Source organism: Magnolia sinica, chromosome 15, assembly GCF_029962835.1.
Source record: "Magnolia sinica isolate HGM2019 chromosome 15, MsV1, whole genome shotgun sequence".
NCBI lineage: Eukaryota > Viridiplantae > Streptophyta > Magnoliopsida > Magnoliales > Magnoliaceae > Magnolia > Magnolia sinica.
The window spans coordinates 37,686,094-37,710,083 of record NC_080587.1 but is presented as its reverse complement, the minus strand read 5'-3'; the positions used below and the strand labels follow the sequence as shown (position 1 = coordinate 37,710,083).

General features: G+C 45.3%; 1 protein-coding gene across 1 annotated transcript in view; it reads right to left on the bottom strand.

Annotated features, from left to right (window-relative positions):
• Window positions 1-8,213: 8,213 nt before the first annotated feature.
• The window catches only part of LOC131226653 (uridine 5'-monophosphate synthase), a 49,388-nt gene continuing 33,611 nt past the window's right edge, over window positions 8,214-23,990 (bottom strand). The window contains exon 6 of the mRNA XM_058222261.1: window positions 8,214-8,626. Coding sequence (XP_058078244.1) covers window positions 8,495-8,626 — 132 coding nt within the window. The 3' untranslated portion in view covers window positions 8,214-8,494. The remainder of the gene's footprint in view (window positions 8,627-23,990) is intronic.

The window sequence follows — 23,990 nt, the reverse complement described above, 5'->3', positions numbered from 1 at the left end:
GATACATAAACCGAATGTTTATTTTACATGAGTTTGGCCTGTTCTTCGACTAGTCCTAGGCCTTCTTCGACTAGTCCTAGACTTGCTTCGACCAATCTAAGAAATTCCTCGATCAGTCGTGAGTTTGTTACAAATTCCGGATGAAATCTGTTAGGCTTCGACTAGTCCAGGAATCTGTTCGACCAGTCGTAGGAACAGTGTCGACTGGATCTACGACCAGTCGAAAATCTTCGACTCGAATTCCAGCGAAGCTTTTTAGGACCTACGACTAGTCGAAGGAGACCTACGACCAGTCGTAGGAGACCTTCGACCAGTCGTAGAACGCTCAAAGCATATCCCGCCGGATTTTTCAAATATCTGTTATTGCTTCGACTAGTCGAAGAGCTCCTTAGACCAGTCGAAGACACGATCTGCTCACTTATAAATAGTGCACGAATCTCAGAAGAAATCATCGAATTACTTAATCCATTCAAGCCAATCTTCGTCGAACTTCTGAGAGATAATTCTGTGCTTCATCTAAGCTAAGTGTGCTTATTTAAATTCTCTTTCCTTAGCTTTATTTTAATTGATTTTGTTTCTGCTATTCCAATCTGATTTAATAAGAGGAATTATTATTCCCTTTCTTTGGAATCAAAATCAATTAAGGCAAGCCCTATTCGGTTTAATTTAAAATCTATTAGAATTAGAACCATTGTAATTGAGTACTGGACATTGAACTTGGACATTCAATCATCTACTCTGATTTGGTTCTACCGGGCTGCTACAACGAAGGAGATATTCAGGTATTTTACATTTAATTGTAAATTCCTTTTTGTTTTGGTTTCTTTCAAGATTTGCCAGAAAAATCTTGTTGTATTGGTTATCTGAGGAGAGCCAGGAAAACTCAGAAGTGGGGTTTTTTTAATTGTGTAAGCCCACATACAAAGACACAATTGTAAAGGTTTTGGGTGAACCTGGGAAAACCTATTTTTAGTGAACGCTAATATCCCCTGTGTGAGGATATTAGGAGTAGAGTAGCTTTTTGTGTGGCTGTTGTTTAACAGTTGGTGAACACACAGGCGAACCACTATAAACCCTTGTGTTGTGGTTGATTGATTTATTCTTCTAATCTTTAATTAATTTTTGTGGGATGTATGTATGGTGGTGAATGTTGTAATCATTTAATTCAAGCATTGTGAGAATGTTGTAATAGTTAGAATTTATTTTCTGCTATTCCTTTATCGCTTGATTTTCAATTTCATTTGAAAGTTGTTCCAGCAAGGTTGCCCTGCCATTTTTATGGTGTATGGCTGTCCCTAGAACAATACATTTTTTATTACAATTTATTTCAATTCAGTTTGTATTTATTTTTGTATTCCTCTTCGATTTGAGATTTGATACAAAGATCTTTCTAGAAATAAGGTTGTCCTACCATAAACTCTGGTTTTTTGTGTAAGGTTGTCCTTAGAACAACGTTTGTATCAACCTCTCAAGATCTGAATTTTGAGGTTATTTTAATTTACTGCATTGTGATTTACTTTGGCTATCATATTCTTTTTAAATTCCGTTGTTTTAAGTTTTATTTGGCATTGTCCTATTCACCCCCCCTCTAGGACATATAGCTTGGCCTTTTCATGCTCTCTCTGTCTCTATCTTGAAGATATTAGTAGGGAACCAACACGTTTCTCCCAAGCAAACAAAGATCCTCTATGGCGTTCCACTATGGGTGCCAAGATAAATGCTTTCACATGAAATGGTACCTGAACTCTTGTCCTATGCAACTCGTGCATGAATGCTGTTGGCAGAAAATGGGTTTTTAGAATTAAAAGGAAAGCCGATGGGTCAATTAAGACATATAAGGCCCACCTTGTAGCAAAAGGGTTCACTAAAAAGAAAGAAATGACTATGGTGAAACGATCAGTCCTGTAGTCAAACCTTGAACCATTCACAACAGTTCTTTTAATCGTCATTTCTAAAGGATGGCCACTTCACCAGTTAGATGTTCAAAATGCATTTTTTCATGGCCTCCTTGAAGAAGAAGTGTACATGAAACAACCCCTAGGTTTCTGTGACTCTCTCTCTTCCCTAATCATGCATGCCGCTTACGCAAGTCCCTTTATAAGCTTAAGCAAGCACCTAGGGTCTGGTATCATCGCTTAAGTACTTACCTTCAACAAATTGGCTTCGTTGGATCCAAAGCTGACACATCCTTGTTCATCAAACACACCCAACATTTTGTTATCTACACGCTCATTTACATTGATGATATATTCATCATGGGTCTCATGAGCATTCCATCCAGGAGATAATCACTCACCTTCAGTCATAATTTGCTATCAAGATCTTAGCCGGTGAAATTATTTTCTCAGTTTTGAAGTTGAATGAAATGCCAAAGGTCTTTTTCTCTCCAAAGAAAATATACTCTCGATCTACTACACCAAACCAAGATGGAAGGTGCCAAGCCTCATACAACTCCCATCTATAGTACCTCCAAATTCTCGTGCTATGGTGGTTATGGGTTTAGTTATTGTACATTTTATTGAAGTGTCGTTGGAGACCTACAATACCTCACGCAAACACAACCAAACATTGAGTTTTCTGTCAACAAAGTGTGCCAATTTATGCAAAATCCATCTAATGAACACTGGACTGCTATAAAAAAGGATCATACGGTACCTCAAAATACAGTGTCTTATGGGCTCCACCTTTGACCTTTGTCTTCTTTTTTTCATAGTGCATTTTCTAAGGACTGGAACTGCTATCCTGATGATCGTCATTCTATAAGTGTCTACTGTGTATTCCTTGACTCCAACCTAATCTCATGGATTGCTCAAAAACAAAATATCGTCTCTTGGTCTAGCACGGAATTTGAATACCATAGATTAGCAATCACCACTGTTGAAATTGCATGGATTCAATCACTTATTCACGAAATCGGAATGCAACATCCGACTCCTCCAATATTATGGTGTAATAATCAAGGGGCAACCTATCTCACTGTCAATTCCATATTTCTCTCCCATACTAAACACAACGAAATATATTATCATTTTGTCCACACAAAAAAAAATAAATAATAAAATAATAATAAATAAATAAATAAAGTGGCTTATCATCATCTAGATGTTTATTTTTATCCCCTCCAAGGATTAGATTGTTGATATCTTTGCTAAAGGACTTGGTGCTCCACTGCTCCATATTTTTGTGATCTTTGAGACAAGCTAACAATTACAAATGGATAGTTTAACTTGAGGGGGAGTATGGAAACCACTTCACCAAAATCTCCTCCAACAATGATTCCCTAATCAACTCTATAATATATGAAAACAAATTCACCAAAATCTTTTCTAGCAATGATTCCTCCATCAACTCTGTAATATAGGGTAGATCAAGTACAAAGTCAACTATTAGTTTTGCAAGATATGATTTAAACAATATAAATATAGAAGAAATTCATCACCTAAAGACAAGGTCGGTTTTTTTTTCTCAGCAATATTCCTTATTGTCCTTACTTACCTAAAAAATGAAAAAGGTAAAGTTGCCTGTCCGCATGTACCATTCTCCTCAGCCTTCGTTACTTATGTACGGACACGGAGGGCGACTAGTTTTACTGATATGGACGGAATGACTTTACATCGATGAGATCCAAGCCATCCATCATGTGTGCCACCGTGTGTTTGTAGTGGGGCTCAAAAATCAGGACGATTAAACAACCAGGTGGGTCACATGGAAAGCTTGTAAATAGGGGTGTCAATGGGCCAGGCTTGGACCTGCCAAAATCAGAATTTTGAATAGGCCCAGCCCAAAACAGTTCAAAATCCGGGCTGAGACCAACCCTAGGCCTGGCCTGTTGATAGCCCTACTTGTAAAGTGTTCAATTTAAGTGAGAAAGCACAAAAGGAGACAAGGATAATTTATGACTGGATGCCAATGTTTCGGCCAAAGTGGTGTACTCCTTAGTCATTTGGCCAGCTAAAATGGAGAAAAGGTACTAGCAAATCCATATAAGAAGGAAAGCACAGTGTTCCTAATTGGACACCGCTCCCTTTGTCTTTGCTTTCCTTGTTAGATAAACACTGTATGAAACTGTAGCGTTCTGATTATCAAAGAATTTAGAGGAAGTCTTGAGGAAGGCACCTGCATGAACAGTTTCACCAATAACAAAAAGGCTATTAATGGAACAAATGTCTAGAATTGGACTCATCAGCTCACACCGAAAATGAAAAGAATTGATTGAACGACTCCAAAAATATATGAATAAGACTAAAAGGGAAGAATCCATGAGGAGTTCAAGACAGGCAAGTTATATACACACATAGATTCCTATCTCCTTTCATAAATCACTGTATGAAGCCTCTACTGGTTAAGCCAATTAATCCAATTTGTATTGGATTTTGGCCATAGTTTAAATTTTTTAGATTCGAGTTTCCAAATCAACCAATCCAGATAGCCCACATCAAGTAGAAATCTCTCTTCATGATAAGATGGAAAGATAAAAGGAAAGAGAAGAAAGGTCACCAAAGAAAGAAGGTAAGAAAAAAGTGCTAGTGATCATATATGGACTACTAGAACCAAAAGAGGAGGATTCATAAGCAAAGAGTTGCTGGTTCAAGATTAAAGCTTGAAGACAATCGAGGAAAGGAGAGAACAAATAGGAAGTAGGATGCGATTGTTGAGCTAGTATGACTTCGACTTCAATTTTTTATCGCCCGAACTTTTGACAAGACAACTAGAAGTAAGAAGGAAGCTTAAAAACGAGTTTTAGAGAAGATTCAGTGGGTCCAAGAGAGGAGTGTTGAAGAAAGCAAAAGGATGGATGGACCTAAAAGGTCATTTTCAAAAGGTGTTGTTGATTGCTATGCTAATAATTAATGGGCGAAATCAAGCGATTTTTGACGCAAGCGGTTGCACATGACTATCGTAGACAAATGCCGCCACTTGGCATCTGCCAGCGACAGTCAAAATCCCTACTATGTAACGTCTCTTCACATTCTTCGAATGCAAAAAGACATAGATGGGCATTGTTTACACCTGATCTGTCACGGCTAGCTCTAGCAAATAAGATGCCGCCACATGTTAGCACACTTATACGAAAGCCAGGAAAGGTACTCATGGAGCGTAGAAAAAGATTGTAAAGATCCAAAGGATACCTCTATCAAAGACGCATGTCACACCAAGAATGACATAACACCCAGAGACATACACACAACCAAAACCCTAGAGGCAGTCATTCTCCTAGTGACATGTGACAAGAAAATACAATTTACACATACACAAAACGCCCAACGAGCATGCATTACCCAGCTTAACGCTAAGGCAATGACATATAAAGACACATGGATATATTTAATTGGCCACACACAGCCGTAGACTACAAAGTGAAACACGAAGAAGAGAAAACCGTCTACAAATAGAAATATAAATATACACAACAACACAATAGTTGGTTAGCCTCATCTCAAAGTAAAAGCATATAAAGCCAAGGCTACTAACTGATCAGGCTCTCGATCTTGAAAGCTAATGGGCCATACGCAAGACAACCACGTAACCCAAGTCTAAAAAAGCAGCAGAGAATGAAGAGCTACGAGCCCTTGCCCTTCGTTAAACAAACCTCTAATTTAGCTCAACGCTTCCTAGCAAATATTTTTGTCTAATATGAACTAACTTAGCCTAGTTTAGCCTCTCTACTTCTGTCCAGCGGTATAAAATAGCAAGTTCGGATAGATTAGTGTAGCCTAGTTAGTCTCTCCACTTTTATCTAACACATCATTGCAGCAAGTCGAAATTTAGTTTAGTTCATCTACGATTCTGTCATTGGACTTCAAATCTCTCTATCCTTAGTAATTCTCTAGGCCACAATCTGTTGGCCAAACCATAATCGTCTAGATTTAGACGATTGTTTCATGACCATCCAAGTCCAAAGAATCGTCAACCATCCACAACCGCACTTTTTTGCCGATTGTACTGCATCATTATTCAATTAATAAGATTGGCACTTTGCCTTATATTTTTTGTTTTCTCTTTAAGTGTTTACTTTGTTAATAAACACTACAAAGCTATCACGATGATACTAAAAAGTCCTTCTATCCAAGGTAAAAAGAATTCATCTAAAGAACTAACTCTCCCCTTCACAATTTGTCTAATTCTTTGTCAATCGGAGGCTGCATAGTCGGGCCAATCTCTACATATCTGGCTTTAATCCACCTATTTAAGCACTCAGGTTTCACAAGTATTTGGTTCGATTCAAGTCACATACGACTCTAGCGCATATATACTCGCACATGCGAGATCAAATCTCGGCCCTCCACTACGCGTGTGGCCAAGTATTAGAATTGAAGCCCAACAGGTTGAGGCCCACAACAGGTAAGCAACTGTCCCATAAACTTTAGTGCATGGTTTAGAGCTCATCCAACACTTGGGCTTTATCTAATACAAGTAGCACATGAAGGGAGAGGCAGTGGTTTCAAGACCTGAGAAAAAGCTAGAGGTTATAAGAGATTCGTTCGATGCTATAGTATAGTGCGTGGGTTGACACTGGACACTTCAAAATATTAGCTCATTCAAACTATTCAAGACGTGGGAATTACATTAGTTAGCATATTTTACAAATTTCAAATTGCTTAAACTTTCCAGTCTCCCATCAATCAACATTTATTTGCTAAATTTGGAACATTGACTGTTTTCATTTGGACGTCATCCATCAAATATTCATCAATTAGCTAGTTAGAAAATCAAATCAAATATTTTTTAAAAGAAAATCGATTTGAATCTAGTCCCATGATAGGCACTGTTTAAATGAAGTTTGTAGACTTCCACGTGTATAATTTCTTAGTATCGGTGTATCAACCATCTACATCGACCAATCAAGGTCTGTCCTTGTAAAAGGGAGAGCACAGTCAAAGAGACAGACGGCTGGTCGTGTATTTCTAAATTCCCTAAAGGGCATGATTGGACGATCTTTCTTATAAAGAGGGTTTTTGTCTATTCGGCAAAAACCAGTGAGATTGGTTTTTGCTGAGTCCGCCTTGTGGGAGATGAGATGGGGGTTTTACAAAGTGCATCCAAACGCAAAACAATAACCATCTTTGGGATCAAAACCGCATTTCAGACTCCTAAATACCCCAATTTCCTTTTAATAAGGAAATGGATCTAGATTCAAGGTTTATATCGTCCAAAAGCTAATTGTTAAGAGTAGCATTGTATATAATAGAGATTAGGAACCGAAACATGCATAAATCGTGTAGGCATTGGGAGCATGCCTACGGCAAGCTGAGGTGCACATGTGGGAGAAGGTGCATGAGATACACCCCACCCATCCCTCAGATATGCTACCTCATTTTCACTTGGAACCAATAATCAAGGCTAATCCAAAACACAGGTAGCCCATACCATAGGAAACGGGGGTAAAAAAGAATGGGGCCACTATAGTGTTTTAAACCACTTAATCCATTCATTTGATGCATCTTCCAAGATTTAAGGGACATCCCAAATATCACTATTCCAAAAATCAGGCAGGTGGTGTTGCACTGGGATGGGTGACCTCCTAAGGACAGACAGCAGTAATAATAGAGCAGACCGACCCCTCCAATGGTTGGGCAATAGTAGTAGGATGGGGAGACCTGGTAAGTACTTGCATCACACCTCTCACTCCTTTAATTGTTTTTTTTTTTTTTTAAGATTGTCCTATGCATGATTTACTGTGTTTGGCCCTTGTGATTTTTGTACTACCCTGACTTTTGGGATTAGGCCCGAACATGGTTGGTGGTACACATGATAGACGGAGTGGATCCCATGCGCATAAAGTAATTACCCACAGGTTAGCCGGAGATGGCCTCCAACCCAAGAAGCAGACTCTGAAGACTGATGCCCATGGAATTGCACCAGACCCAATTACTAATAAAGCCAGGCTTTGTTTTGGGCCTAAATTGGACCTGCACCATGATAATAACAATGCAATATTGACCATGTACATGGATGCATTACATATTACTAACCTGTGAAAAATAAAAATAAAAATGCACGAATAACCTGCTAAAGGCTTTTAACAAAACTTCTGATTGAGTCGGGCTTGAGCCTAGAATACCTGACCAATTTCAAGCTCTCAAGGCAGAGGTCACGCTAACCTATCTATCCTGTCACAGGTTCAACTCTCCAATAAACATGGATTCAATCCTTCACAAGTTGCATCCATAAACCAATGGAAAGTTTCTCATAACCGAAAAGGCACAGAAATGGCTCCAAGATCCATATCTTACCCACTTAAAAGATCACCCCAAACCACCTAAAACTAAACAACCACTCCTGATGCATTCCTTATATGGAGATTGAAAACACTGCTGATTATTTTGAACTACTCTTAAACCTAGTAATATCATAACTTCAATCAACCACTCATCTCGATTCTTTTAACTTAAATTACATGTCAGAACCACAGAAATCAGGATTTTCTCAGTTGTTTATATGCAACTCAACCAAAATGTTTATAACCAAGCCTCATGAATTATGTAGGGAAGAATCATTTGGCACATCTCGCCTTGTAAGCCTCCCATCCTTGAAGACGATACTGTTTAGCAGCCTCAGAAGGCTCCGCCGCCTTGATGATTCCACGGCCGACAATGATGATATCACTCCCTCTATCATGTATCACCTGCAAAAACATGTATAAAAAACAGTTAGAAAGAGGGAAGGAACTGAACCACAGTTATAAACACTTCCTGGGATTCTATGCCCTTGTAAGATCCGTTTCCATGTCCAACTATAATTTCTACCCCAACATCTCGAGTTTCTACGTTCCAGTTCTCCAATCATAGCACTTTTGATAAGACTAAGATCAAGTGCACATCATCACACCCAAACATCACAAGCACTTGATGGTACATGTGTATGACATCCAGACCACTTGTCCATTGGGCTTCATGGATGGTCCATTAGACTAAATACGACCCCTCTATACTTATCCTAATAATTCAAAAACCTATGATGAATTGTCCATAGACTAAATCACACACCTGTAGGGCCATCCTAAAAATTGTTTCAAACCTTGAACCAGAACCCATATGATCATCCTCAAAATAGTTAAAATAAAAATTAAAAAATAACCCTGAAAAAGCAGACATGATTCAATTTCCAGGGAAGTGAGAACCATTCACCTAGAGACTGGGTTGCCTTTCTAAGAGTGACCTGCCATTTGGCTAATAATTTAAAACAATTTGAACATAAAATTATTTAAATTTATCAAAACAAATTGAAATTAAGAGGCAAACCTTTGTTCTGGAAGAGGGATTTTTGAAGAGAGAGAGAGAGAGAGAGAGAGAGAGAGAGAGATTTTAACATATACAGCCCCCTCCGAGAGAGAGATTTTAACATATACGGCCCCCTCCGTTTTTGCTCAATTTCAAGAAACCTCACTATTTTCAGTATTTCTAAATAAACCCCTCCCTTTTTTAGTCATATGAGGAAAAAAAAAAGACTTTTATTTTTCTAGACGGCTGACCGAAAATGACGTCTTTACCCCTACTTTCACAACTTGTCCCAAACCCCAAATCACCGTGAGACATGCATGAGATCTAGCCCACTCACCAGATGCAGGGAACTATGGACATGACCTAGCCCGAAAATTAGGCCTAGCCACTCAACAGATGGCCCACACATTTATGATAACAATGGAAGGTTAAAAAGAAGACCAAAATTTATATTCAACGAACATGCAGCCCACCTATGGACGATCCTACTTGATCTTTTCACCAATGTATGTTCATAGGGGTCCCCACCTAATGAGCATCTTTTCCTAAAGGGTATAAGCATCTTTTTATGTTGTTTATAATATATTTTCACAAAATGTGAAGAGAAGCGGCAACAAATTTGAGTGTAGAAGCAGGAAGCGTCTCTTTGAAAATGTAAGCAAGAATAAATAGGTATGAGAGCGAGAGCAAGAGTGGGAGTGAGATTCTGAAGCGGGAATTCAAAGCAAGAGCTAAACCTAGTTAGAAGGATCCTGCAACTAAGGTTTATAATGAAGAAGGGAAAAACTTCTTTTTTTCTATTGGCTGTTATGCACAAGGACAAAAAAATGTCTTTCTTTATGCTTAAACCTAAAAGTTAGCAGAACTTTGGGAACCACTTAGACTAAAAACAGAACGGGCAAGTAGTTATTTAGGAATACACTGAAAAGGAAGGGAGTATTGAGATTGAACAAAAAGAATGAGGGAAATGTCGAATTCCCAAAGAGCACCGGGAACAACATGGGCCACAGATTGCTATGCTCCACTCTAACTGCAACCTTGCAGCACCTTGCTATGGATGTGCTGCACTGTCAAAAGCTTTGACTTCTGCAGTAGAAGAATTTAACCCCCTAATGCTTTCAGGGTTGTTAATGGGTACCCGATGAACCTAACCAATTTTAACAGGTTGGACCGGTTAAGAAATCGGGTTGGGTTCAAGTTTCACCTTTTTGGACCCACCTAAAATTCGGGTGTAGTCAGGTTTGGGTCAGGTCCATTGACTTGGACCCAGTTAAAATCAGGTCCAAATAATTTTAATACTAATTTTTCATACACATGCAATTCTAGGGAAGGAATGAGAGGTTTCGTAAGCCGCATGCACGAGAGCTTGTTTACACACTTGCATGTGCCAAAGTGGAACATGCCTCTGCAATCTAATCCATCCCTTGGATGGTCCCGACCACGTAGAAGCTCTTATTTCACTCAAAACCTAGATCCAAAGACCAGATGTGTACCCAACAGATAACCCAAACACAATGGGATCCAAGTCCAGATCTTAGAGAATGAGGCCTGGACCCAAAAGGGCACGGACCAGATGACCAGAACTTGGTTAACCCGAGTACAGGTACTGTGGGACCCAACCTGGACCCAGCCCATTGACAACCCTACTCGCTTTTACAGACTGTCAGTATAGCTGTGCGTTGTTATGGCTCCTACATTCGCAAAGGCATCAACCTCTGCCACTTGCCCACGTGTAGGATTTCTCCCAACCTGGGAACCATCTGCATCAACTACTAGCAGCATGCATTACAGACACAGCCTCTGCTCCATTCCCTTCTATGAATACAACTTTGAAAGAAAGCTGGCATGGGCTAATCCCGTTTTCCTCATCAGAAGGCAAGGCCTACTGTGAACCAGTCAAGTTAGCAGGCTCCTAATGCACGTAGGATATTTGAAATCCCCCTAGCCTATTTCCCATAACAAAGAGGGTAATGGCAACCCAGGCAAGCGCTGACATGTCAGACTGTCAAGGCTGGCAGCCCAATCTTGACCTGTTGGTACTTTGCCACATAGGTCCATTGCCTACTTGGCAAAGACACACTGCCATATTAAATAAGTCCTCGAGAACAAGGATTGGCACAACCAACCAGGGGCTGCCACCACAACACATCCTTTGACCCCACGAACAGAACCAACCAGAATCTATCACGTAGTAGGCTCCTTCCTTTCTGTGGGACTTAACCCCTCCTAGCTTCCTCTTGGACTCTATACAAACCCAGGTCCTAAATATCAATCTCAGGGCATGTCCATCCACTCCCCATAAAAATAATAATAATAATGTTATGGGAAAATGTGAGCAGACCCGATAAGGACCGATTCAAGCAAATCAAATCGATCAGTAGGGCCTCAGAAGGAGAATATTGCGACAAGTCCAGCCTTGCTTCCGAACTATGATTCCAAAACTAGGGTTACTGGGGAGAGACAGACGGGGCAATACGAGCCGAGCTCTCCGAGCTCTTGTTTGGAACTCTCATCTGAAGAACTACAGCCCTGGATCGGCCGAGCCGAGCTCTTGTCTGGAGCCCTCATTCGAAGAACTACGGCTCTGAATCGGCCAAGTCGAGCCCTACTCACATCTCTGAGGCTGGAGACATACTCCGACCACGGACTCTGACCATAAGGTCCGATCAACGGCTCGGGAGACCAAGTTCCGGAACCAACCCCAGTATGGACGTGGCCGAAGATTACGCCCGTAGATACACCCCATTAAGGCATATGGGAGAGTGAACTGGCGCACGATCCAAACATAGCAGCCGACATCTTCACACGCCAACATCCGCTTGATTGAGCAAATCGTACCGAGATTGATGGCCATGATCCCATCGCCTCATGGGTATAAATACTAGAGGAACCCATTACAACAGGTACGCAAGATCTCACACCCTCTTTCTACATTACGCAACTTAGACCCAGATTCCCTAGCCTGACTTAGGCATTGGAGGGTCCCCTATTTAAGCCAGGGTCTCCTTTGCTCACCTTTCTATGCAGGTCCAGGGTTCGTTCCAAGTCCTCAGCATTGAGTGGAGGGTGGTCCAAATTTTGACATCAACATTTTTTGGCGTCGTCTATGGGATCAAACTAAAAAGCTAGAAAGCTTTACCAGAAATGGCGAGAGGAAAGAAGAAGGTGACAACAGGGGAGCCCGAGCTAAGCGGACAACATCAATCATCTTCACTGTTGCATACTGAATCGGCTCTGATAGGACCATCCCAGCAGACTCGGAGCCGAGGAGAGAAATACAAAGCACTGCAAAATGAAGTTCAGATGCTGAAGGACGAGATCAATCGGATGAAGGCACAACAAAGTCGACAACCGCCTCTCAACCTGGTGGAGGCGACCCCGGCACCCAAGGAACCACCGCAGCAAGTGAGTTCTCGGGTCAGGGCGTCCCAAGATCAATCCGCTCGAGCTCCCAATCTTACACGGAATGCAACATCCCAAAATCGGTCTGCCCGAGTCCCGGATCCCGCTCGGGACGCAGAACCATCCTACGTGTCTGCAATCTCGGCTCTAGCCCCAACTGACCTCCGCCATTAGCTGGAGAGAAGAAGACAGAGCAGAATGCCTGAGGCAGCAGAGGCTCCCCAGGAAGCAGTGGCGGAGAACCAGAACCCTTGGGAAACTCAGCTTGTAGAGCTCTGTAACCAAATCCAGACTCTACAGCGGAACCAAGCGTTCCCCACTCCGACTATGGTACAGACGATGATGGAAGAGACCGAGCCTCCCTTCACCTCTGAAATCTTGAACGTGGTGATGCCCCAGATGTTCAGGATGCCTCCAGTCATCCCGTATCGGGATCTGGGGACCTGTCAGAGCATGTGGAATCCTACCGCTCTTGGACGCAGATTCAGTCGGTCACAGATGCGATGATGTGTCTGGCTTTCTTGATAACTCTCTCTGAGTCTGCTCGAAGTTGGTATCGACAACTCAAACTGAAGTCGATCGGTTCCTTTGCAGAGCTCAGTAGATTATTCATGACCCAATTCATTGCTGGCAAGAAGAGTTGGAAGCTGACGACCCATTTATTCACTCTCAAACAAGGGAACAAGGAGTCGCTGAAGGATTTCATTGCCTGCTTCAATGAAGAAGCACTGTTAATGGACGACTACGATGATAAGATGGCACTCTCTGCCATGTTCAGCTAACTCAAGGAGGGGAAGTTCGTCTTCTCAATTGGGAAGAATCCGCCAACTTCTTTGGCCGAGCTCGTCAGCCAAGCTCAGAAATACACCAATGCCGAGGAGTTCTTCAACTCTCGCAAGAATTTCTAGGCTACAGAGCAGTCGTCCAAGGGGAAAAGGCCGAGGAACGAAGAGCCGCAGTAATCGAGTAAAACGCCAGACAATAGGTCTTCTCGCGACCGCCGACCAAGCAGGAAACCCGAGAGCAAGTTCAACTCGTACACTCCTCTCAACACGTCTCCAGAGCAGATCCTGCTGGATATCAGGGACCAGAAACTCCTTCAGTGGCCGGTTTGCATGAAGGCCGAGGCAGGTCAGTGAGATAGGCACAAGTACTGTCGTTTCCATCGTGACCACGATCACAATACCAGCGACTGCATGGATCTCAAAGATGAAATCGAGACCCTCATCCGCAAGGGTCATATACAGCGATACACTAAGGAAGAGAAGTCAGCTCGGAGTGAAGACCAGCCGAGTAAGACCACAGAAGAGGCTACAGAGATCCGCACGATCTATGGCGGTTCGTCGGGAGGGGGTGACTCGAATAGGACCCACAAGGCCTATTCCCGGAGTTTAGACCCTGAGCACTACGTCCACTTGGCTAAAAGGCCAAGGAAAGAGCTCCGGGTGAGCCCCTGCAGCCTAACCTTTACAGAAGATGATGCGTGCGGAATCCAGCATCCGCATGACGATGCTCTGGTGGTGACTATAACTATAGCTAACCGCATCTTCGTCGACACTGGAAGCTCGGCCGATATCATCTACTCCGAGGCATTCGAAAGAATGGGGATAGACAGGTCGCACCTCCGACCTGTGAAGACCCCTTTGCACGGTTTCGCTGGAGACAAGGTAATCTCCGAGGGAGCCATCTCCCTCCCTGTGACAGCGAAGGAGGGGCGGCATCAGGTCACTCTTTTGGTGGACTTCCTCGTTATGAACGTGTCGTCGGTGCACAATGTCATACTGGGTAGGCCGTCCCTTAACGCCATGAGGGCGGTCGTGTCCACCTACCATCTTATGATGAAGTTCCCTGCAGAGGGAGGAGTCGGGTATGTCCAAGGAGACCAGTGCGAAGCCCGAAGGTGTTACTCCGGGGCGGTCAGAAAATGTTCAGTGAAGCAAGCTCTCACTGTAAATGTGCTCGACCCTAGAACCCCTGCAGAAGACTCCTCCACGGAGGCCTTGGTGACCGTCTCGCTAAAGGAAGCCGACCCAAGCAAAACTATTCAGCTCGGATCGTCGCTGGATTCCGAGCAGCGGTCTCAGATGCTGACCTTCCTGCGGCAACATAAGGACGTCTTTGCATGGTCACATGAAGACATGCCGGGCATCTCTCCAGATGTTATAGTGGACCCCGATCACAAGCCGATAAAGCAGAAGAGGAGAGCATTCAACCCCGAGAGGTACACAGCCATTGCAGACGAAGTGTCGAAGCTCCTCAGCATCAGATTCATCGAAGAGGTACACTATCCGGACTAGATCGCAAACGTGGTCCTTGTGCAAAAAGTAAACGAGAAGTAGGGGGTCTGTGTAGACTACTCGGACCTAAACAAGGCCTGCCCCAAGGACAGCTTCCCTTTGCCACGGATTGACCAGCTGGTGGACAACACGGCTGGGCATGAGCGGCTCTCCTTCCTAGACGCCTACTCTGGGTATAATCAGATCGCAATACATCCCCCAAACAAGCAGAACACAACCTTCGTCACAGACAAAGGGCTCTACTGTTACCGGATCATGCCTTTTGGCTTGAAGAATGCTAGGGCGACATATTAGAGGTTGGTGAACCAGATGTTCGCTAGACAGATCGATCGGACCATGGAGGTCTATGTTGATGATATGCTCGTCAAGAGCGTCAAAGCATCCGACCACATTACATACCTCGGAGAGACCTTCTCAATCCTCTGAGAGTACCGCATAAAGCTAAATCCTGACAAATGCACCTTCAGAGTAGGTTCGGGCAAATTCCTCAAGTTTTAGAACAACCAAAGGGGCATCGAAGCGAACCCTGACAAGATTAAGGCACTACTCGACATGAGCTCACCTCGGACAGCGAATGAGATTCAGTGCCTCACCGGGCGAGTAGCAGCGCTCGGATGGTTCATATCCCAAGCCACTGACAAATGCCTTCCCTTCTTCCAACAGTTGAAAGGTCATAAGAAAGTCAAATGGACTTCGGACTACGAGCAAGCTTTCCAACAACTGAAGCAGTACTTGGGCTTGCCACCCCTGCTATCCAAGCTCGAAGAGGGCAAGCCCCTGTTCCTGTATCTGACGATTTCAACCTCGGCAGTCAGCTCAGCGCTTATCAGAGAGGTGGGGGGCGGACGTCCCGTCTACTACGTGAGCAAGGCGATGGTACCTACCGAGACCAGATATCCGAGTATGGAGAAATTAGCACTCGGCCTAGTTGTCTCAGCTCGGAGCCTGCGTCCGTACTTCCAAGCACATTCTATCATTGTCCTAACTGACTCCCCCCTCAGACAAGTCCTTCGGAAGCCCGAGGTGTCGGGTCGGCTTACTAAGTGGGCAATAGAACTCAGAGAGTTCAACATCCAGTATTGACCGAGGACGGCGATCAAGGGTCAGGCAGTGGCTGACTTTATAGCAGAATTCACTAGTCTGAATGCCAAGGTCGTAGACACGGGTACAGAGGCAGTCCCCGTGACTCCGCTAGCTCTCCTGCTTCACAGGGATGCAAAGCCGGATAGAGGAGAGAACAGATGGACCCTTCTGTGGACGGATCGTCCAATTTTAAGCGCGCCGGGGTGCGGATCATCCTAATTGCGCCTGATTCCACCACCATCCAGTACGCCATCAGGCTCGGCTTTAAGGCTTCCAACAATGAGGCAAAGTATGAAGCTCTGCTGGCTAGACTCAGACTAGCGGCTAGTCTGGGGGTCCAGCTCCTCGAAGTGTGATGCAATTCTCAACTTGTTGTGAATCACATCTCCAGCGAGTACGAGGTCAAGGAAACGAGAATGGTAGCTTATTTGGCCGAGGCCAAGAAGCTGATAGAAAGGTTTGGAAGCCGCCCCATCAATCAAATTCCAAGGACGGAGAACTCTTTGGCTAACACCCTTGCGAAGCTGGCCTTGGCCACTGAAGGGAAAATTCCCAGGATTGTCCCTGTGGAATTTCTGGATAGCCCAAGTATCGACCGAGCTGATCAGGAAATGGTCAATCTAGTAGAGGCAACTCCGAGTTGGATGGATCCGATCTTAAAATACCTCGCTACTAGCGAAGTCCCTCAAGACAGGTTGGAGGCTCGACACCTGAAGATCAGAGCAGCACGATACATAATCCTAGACGGGACTCTATACAAGAAGGGGCTCTCACAGCCCTACCTCAGATGTCTCCGACCTGATGAAACCGACTACGTGATCAGAGAGATACATGAGGGAATCTGCGGAAATCACTCCGGTAGCCGAGCTCTGTGGCCCAGAAGATACTTCGTCAAGGTTACTTCTGGCCGACTATCCGAGAAGACTCCAAGAGTTATGTACAAAGGTGCGACAAGTGCCAAAGATTCGTTGTCGTGCCGAGGCAGCCCGCAAAAGAGATGACCCCTATGAGCGTACCGTCGTCGTTCGCTCAATGGGGGGATCAACATCATTGGACCTCTGCCCCATGGAAAGGGACAGGCCAAATTCGCTATCGTAGCAGTTGACTACTTCACCAAGTGAGGCGAGGCCGAGCAGGTGGCGAAGATCACGAAGCAGAAAGTGACTAACTTCCTTTGGAAGAATATTATCTGTCGGTTCGGAGTCCCGCATACCATTGTCTCCAACAACAGGAAGCAGTTCAACAACAATAGATTTAGAGGCATGTGTAGGCGGCTCAGCATCTTGAATGCATACTCCTCGCCTCATCATCCACGGTCTAATGGGCAGGTGGAAGCCGTGAACAAGGTCATCAAGCACCACCTCAAGACGAAGTTAGAAAAAAGAGAAGGGGAACTAGCCGGACGAGCTCCCGTTTGTCATATGGGCCTACAAGACCACAACTCAGTCGTCTACTGGGGAAACTCCTTTTTCACTATCTTACAGCTCGGAGGAGATCGTCCTCATTGAGATCGGCCTCCCCACAGCTCGAGTCAGAAACTATCGGGAGGATCAGAGTGCCAAGCAGTTCACGGCAAAACTCGACCTACTTAAAGAAGCCAGAAATGTCACCAGACTCCGAGTCGCAGCTCGGCATCAACAAGTGGCGCGATTCTACAATTCCAGGGTTAAGACGAGGCGGTTCCGACTAGGTGACCTAGTCCGCCACGTCTTCCAGAGCACTGCGGAAATTAGAGCTGGGACGCTCGGACCGAACTGGGAAGGGCCTTATCGCGTGGTCAGATCGACGAAGCCCGGCTCTTTCCATCTGGAAGACCTGGAAGGGCGTCCACTAGCTCACCCCTGGAATGTCGAGCACTTAAAGATCTACTATCCATGAGGAAAAAGAAGCTATTGGTCACTTAAGGCCCTCAATAAAAGCAATGTACAACTCGGATCTACTAGCCTTTTAAGGCTCTTAATAAAAGCATCATTTCTTCTACATGGTCTGCCTGTTCAGCTTATCTACTATACAAAAGAGTCATCTCTCATGAGCAGAGGTGAACTCTGCGAACCAATCCCTTAAAGAAGGGGTCGGCTCGTTAATCCGCAAAAATCTACAAAATCGTTAAGGGTCAGCCCTCATGTGCAGAGATGAAACCCTTAGGTGAACCGATCCCTTAAAGAAGGGGTCGGCTCATCGTACAATAAAGATATACAAAATGGCTAAGGGTCATCTCTCACGCGTGGAGAAGAAACCCTTAGGTAAGCCAACCCCTTAAGAGGTTAGCTCGCCACTCAACAAAGGCTTAACATCTACAAATCATCATTCAACAATTAGCATATAAAATCATGCCCTCAACCGAGGGTCAGATGGTTCATCCATGAATATCCAAAAAATCATCATCCACAAATATTTCATGTCAAAGAGAAGAGAGTAAAAATGCTTCATTCCCTCCAAGTAGAGGGGCCAGCTGCTGAGCTAGGGGGTCAAGCGTCGGAGGCTTTTTTGGCAATAGCTAGGGCGTCTCCGGCCTCTTGCGCATTGGTCGGAGCTGCTTCAGCCTCCTAGGCCCCATTCGCAACCAAAGGATCGAGGTTGATATCAGGATGCAACTCTCGGACGTCAGCAAGGCAGGCGTCGTAAGCGGTGTTGTAAGCATGGAGATACAACTTATCCAATTCTCTGACCCTCTCCAAAGATTCTTTGTACTCCGCCACTGCCGCAACAGCTCGCAAGGCTGCCAAAGCCTCGAGCTCCCCTTGCTGCTTGTCCAGCTCTGCAGCAGCTCATGCCTCAAGGACAGCCCTTTGCGATGTCAACCCCTCGGCAGCTTCACGCCTCGCCCTCCCAAGGTCATCCGTGAGCTGTGCATTTTCCGCCTCCATACGCTCCGCGAAAGCCTTTGACCGTTCGACGACACCTTGCAGACACACAAGCTCGGGCTCAGCTAAATCCAAGCGGATTTGGAGTTGGTTAACCTCGCCCTGAAGCGCTAGCTCCCTAGCGCGACCCTCCTCCGCAAGCCTCTTCAGTTCCTCCCACTCGTTAGCTGAGGCTTCTAAGAGCTTTTCGAGCTCAGCCTTGTCCACTGCTGAAGCTTTTAAGAGCTTCTCAAGCTCGGCCTTGTCTGCTTCAATCTGATCTATCTCCCTCAACCTATTTTTGACAGCCACGAATATCGGCAACGACTGATAGCAGACTATGGCGTAGTCATTCATGAACGAGTCATAAGCTCGGGAGAGGGTGTTGGCGATGGTTGACTCGGGCACGTGTATGGCCACCCACTCGTTCAATAGCGACATGTGATAGCCAGTAGGGAAGTCGCTGGAGGTGTAGGCTCAGCCGTCCTCCCCACCCCACTGGCCTCGGAGGCTTGAGCCTTAGCCTTGGGCGTGGCAGCATACCTGACCAAGGCATCAGTCTCACCAACTAGGAAATCAACCTCGGCAGCGATTAGGAGGGTGGCAGAGCAAGCCGGGACCTCGGAGGCTCCCCCGTGACGGGAGAAATCGGCGTCGGGGGTCTCTGCGACTTCTCTCCCAATCCCCAGAGGGCAGGAAGGAATTGCAGGGGGAACCTCGGGAGCTTGCCCCTCGGAGTTCGGGGACAAAATGGTGATGGGCTCGGCTCTGATAGGAGCTTCGGAGGGTTGTCTTGAGGACTGTGGTCGGAGCTGCAGCAGGCTCGACTTCGACCGGTGTAGAATCTGAGGCGGGAGTCTTCCTCTTCTTCTCCATCACCTTCATCCTCGGCTCACAACAGTCATCCTCCTCTTGGAGCCAGAAGCTTCGATCATTCCTGCCCAAAAGAAGGGAGTCAGTCCGAGCGAAATCTACTAAGGAATCCTCAGACAGTCATAACACCTATCCCGCTTACCCAAAGCAAAAGGGTGAGGTAAAAATCGGCAGAAGCCTTGTCAAGCCCCAAACTCGGAAACTGGGCTCACAAAATTCCCGATCACCAAATCCGGCACTGACAGCCTCCATAGTACCCCATTCTCAGCTCCCGGCACCCATACACCAGGTTCCGATCCTAAGATCCTACAAGGAGGATTTCAAACATGATTTGATTCGTAATGAGCATAACCATAAGCATAACCCACGAACAATAACCACAAGAACACCATCACAAAATCCACTATGATCAAACTTTGAGGTACAATGCATATGAAGGGAAATACAAGATAATAAAGCCAAAACTCTGGAAGCTCTGCAGCACGCTCCTGCTACTGCCTAGCGTCACCTGCACGCAACGGTCGTGCATAAGCTTATAGAAAGCTTAGAGGGTGGTTTAAGTGTGTGCGTAGTATGAACGTGCTCAGAATGCAATGTCAGAGTAATGTGGAATTAGGCTGGTGGGTACATGAATGCAATTAGCCGTACCAAGGCTATGCGGTGAAAGATATGAATGTTATCGGCCATATCAAGACCATGCGATGCGAGATACAACTCAAGCATGCCAATCCTCATCCAAATCTACATATCAATACAACTCATCAAATATCAGTACAGTTCTCATTCTGAATAATCATCGGGGTCTAGTACACTCTACGCCAGCTTGCCACCCCTATCCGAACGCACAACTGGGAGAGTGGAAGAGACCTCACTATCCGCCTGCCAATATCGGGCCCAGCTCGTCGATAGCGGACCCATTCCTCAAGCTGGTCAAACTCAACTTAGAAATTGCCCCTCACTCAGGCGGGTAAGGTCACACCTCTTTCCAACCGACCACGACACAGTGGGAGACGCCGCCTACTGGTATACGGCCCTCGCGCGCTCATGTATCCACTCGGTCTCGACGTTAGAGTCATCCTCTGGTTCCATCGGGTTTATGGATTTTCACCCAGGGACATCTATGACGCCCCGATGCTAGAAACAGTAATTTCAGTATCCAATCTAGCCATCCACGATGTGTCTGTGGAGGCTATGGCCCTGATGTCACTGGGGCATACAATAATCATAATCACACAAATGCAAGTGCATAAATCACTCTACCAGACATGCAACAATCCTGCGCGTACCGCGCGCTCATGAAGGGCAACTCCGCCTATCAGGGAGCCCATAAACAATCTGCCCGAAAGCATATGCTATGATCAGTCACTCCTCATATCAAGCATACATATGATGCATATGAGCATGAGTCATGGATCTATATTAAACATGTTATATGGTGATGGGCTCTGTTCATAACGAAGATAGGCCTAGACGGCCTACACACTACAAGTATGGGCCTATCAATGGGCCCTAGGGAGAGTGACAATGCAGACATTTAACCAACATCATCCTTACAATGTGGGCATCAAACCATCATTGCTCCCAAGGCACGGCCTGCCATGAACATCATTACATAAACCATGGTGGAATCACACATTGCAATGGGCCTTATGTACATCCCGTTGGGCCACGACCCAAGGGCTCCAAATACATCAAATGGGCCGCATCACATGAGCCTCATATATAACATCGGGCCAAAACAATGGGCTGAATCAACTGGGCCAAGTCGAATGGGCCGAGTTGAATGAGCCGACTTCCAATAGGCCGAACCCAACTCATCTATTTTTAGAAATCAATATATATATATATATAATGAATCATATCAAAAGATCAACTGGACCATACAATAACTATCAGTGGAGATAATTATTTTCCACGGTTAAATTCCAGTGAGCCCCATCATAAGGTTTATTTCCCATCCAGTCTATTCATAAGGTCACAAAGGCCTGGATCTAGAGGAAAAACAAATATCATTTTGGTCCAAACCCTGTAGCCGAAGGGTTCAAATGGTGGACGTTCAAACCCACTGTTTTCTGTAATGTGATCCACCTGATCCTAGATCTATCTCATTTTTAGCCTCAAGCCTTAAGACAAGCTTGCCAAATGGTGGACGGTTTGGATGCAACACATGCATCATGGTGGGTCCCATAACGATGGACAGCATAAATAAAGCACATACCTCATGGTGGGGGTCCACACCAATGAAAGGTGTGAATACAATACATACATCAGTGGGTCCGACGTGGGGCCCACCATAACATTCATTTTCCACCCAATCTGTTGGTAAGGTCATGCAGACCCGGATGAAGAGGAAAACAAATTTCATAATGATCCAAAACTTCTGTTACCCAAAAAGGGTTTCAATGGCAGACGTTCAATCACATTGTTCCCTGTGATGTGGGCCACCTGAGCACCACATACGGCTGATTTTTGGGGGGCCCACAAAATGCACGATGTTGATGTTCCCACACATCACGGTGGGGCCTTTGGTTGGGACCCACGTCCCTGCCCACCACGGCAACGGAGGACGCTGCTGCGTCCTCTGGACTGTCAACAGCAGCAGTGCCTGCTGCTGCCTATTTTTTTTATTTTTTTTATTTTTCGGAGGTTTTTACTAGGTGGGTTTCCCGTCAGGATGATCCACTCCAACCATCGGATCCTACGGCTCATGACAGGCTAAATGAGCCCAATATTTGAGGTGTTTTGGCATATAGAAACATCAAAGGGGATTTTAACGGTAAAAACAACTGTTTTCTATGAAATGGCCCGCCAAATAATCGGATTGGCCTCATTTTTTGGCTCAACGCCTAAAATGAGTGGGGGAATGGGATGGACGGCGCGGATCAGACCCATGCATCAAGGTGGGGCCTGCATTAGCGGCCCACCTAAAAAGCTCAAATCAAGCTGATACTTTTGTTTTTCACAAATCACGTCCAGACGTGCTGCAGTGCGTCCCACTGTCTGTACACACTTAACTAGCCACGGACGCTGAACGGACGACGTGAATGCATTTGTCAAGGTGGGTCTCACATGGACGTGGCCCACCTGTTTGGATCGGTCTGATATTTGTGTTTTTCTTCCATCCAGGCCCGGTAATGGGCTGGATGGTGTAGATCCAACACATCCGTCAGGTGGGTCCCATGAAGGTGAATGGCATGGATAAAATATACAATTCATGGTGGGCCAAACACACAACCACATATCATCCATACAAGAGAGATAGAGAGAAAGAGAGAGAGAGAGAGAGAGAGAGAGAGAGAGAGAGAGCCGGTGAGATAGAGGGACCCCGCCACTATGGGCCCCTCGCTACATTGCATACATCATTGGGGGTCCCACAACAAGTGGCCCTCAAATTGAAATCAATGGTGGATCACCCACCTACTGGCCTCCTTGCTCTCTTAGCCTCCTTAGCTCCCATGCTTAACTTTTGACGGTGGATGATGGAGTTTTGATGGTGGGGATGAGAGATTGGGTGGTAGAGAAGTGGGTCACACTAGGCTTGCTCTTGGAAGGGTTGGACGTTTGGAATTTTTATGGGTTGGAAAATGAGTTTGAGAAATGAGAGAGGGGGAGGTGATAGATTGATAAGAGATGGGTGTTGTAAGGAAAGGGGATGGAGAGGTATAGGTGTGTTTGAATTTTTGTAAAAGAAGGATGGGTAGGGGAGAGAGAGAGAGTTGACTTGTGGAAAAAGGAGGGATGGGTGTTGGTACTTGAAGTATGGTGTGTACTTGACTTGATTGATTGATTGATTGATGGGACATGTTGTAGACATTCCTTCGAAATTCGCAACGCGCGACGTTTTTTTCGAGACGAACGCAAACCCACGTCCTGGCCAGGGTATCGGATCGGTGCGCGAGTCGCGGCGTTGGAACCGCGGTAACGACGCGGTCGCTAGGGTACAAGTTTCGGTCGAGCCGACTTTGATATGCAGGACTCGGCTTAGGATCGCGCGCAAACATCAGATACGGGTCAAAGATTGCCGGAATTCAACCGGAAGGACCGCAGAAGCCTATGGAACGGTACGGACTAGGATACGGGTCTTACAAGCCTGAAGACACGAGGTTATCCCCACTTGATGAGGTCGTGCCAAATGCGCTGATCCTCGCCAAGCACCCAAGCCCTAGCAAACTAGGCTTGGTTTAAAGAACAAAGATTGGGGAGCCATTTCGATTGGACTGCAAGCAGAGGCAGAAGACAAGTTAGAACACGGAATGACGAGTCAGACATGA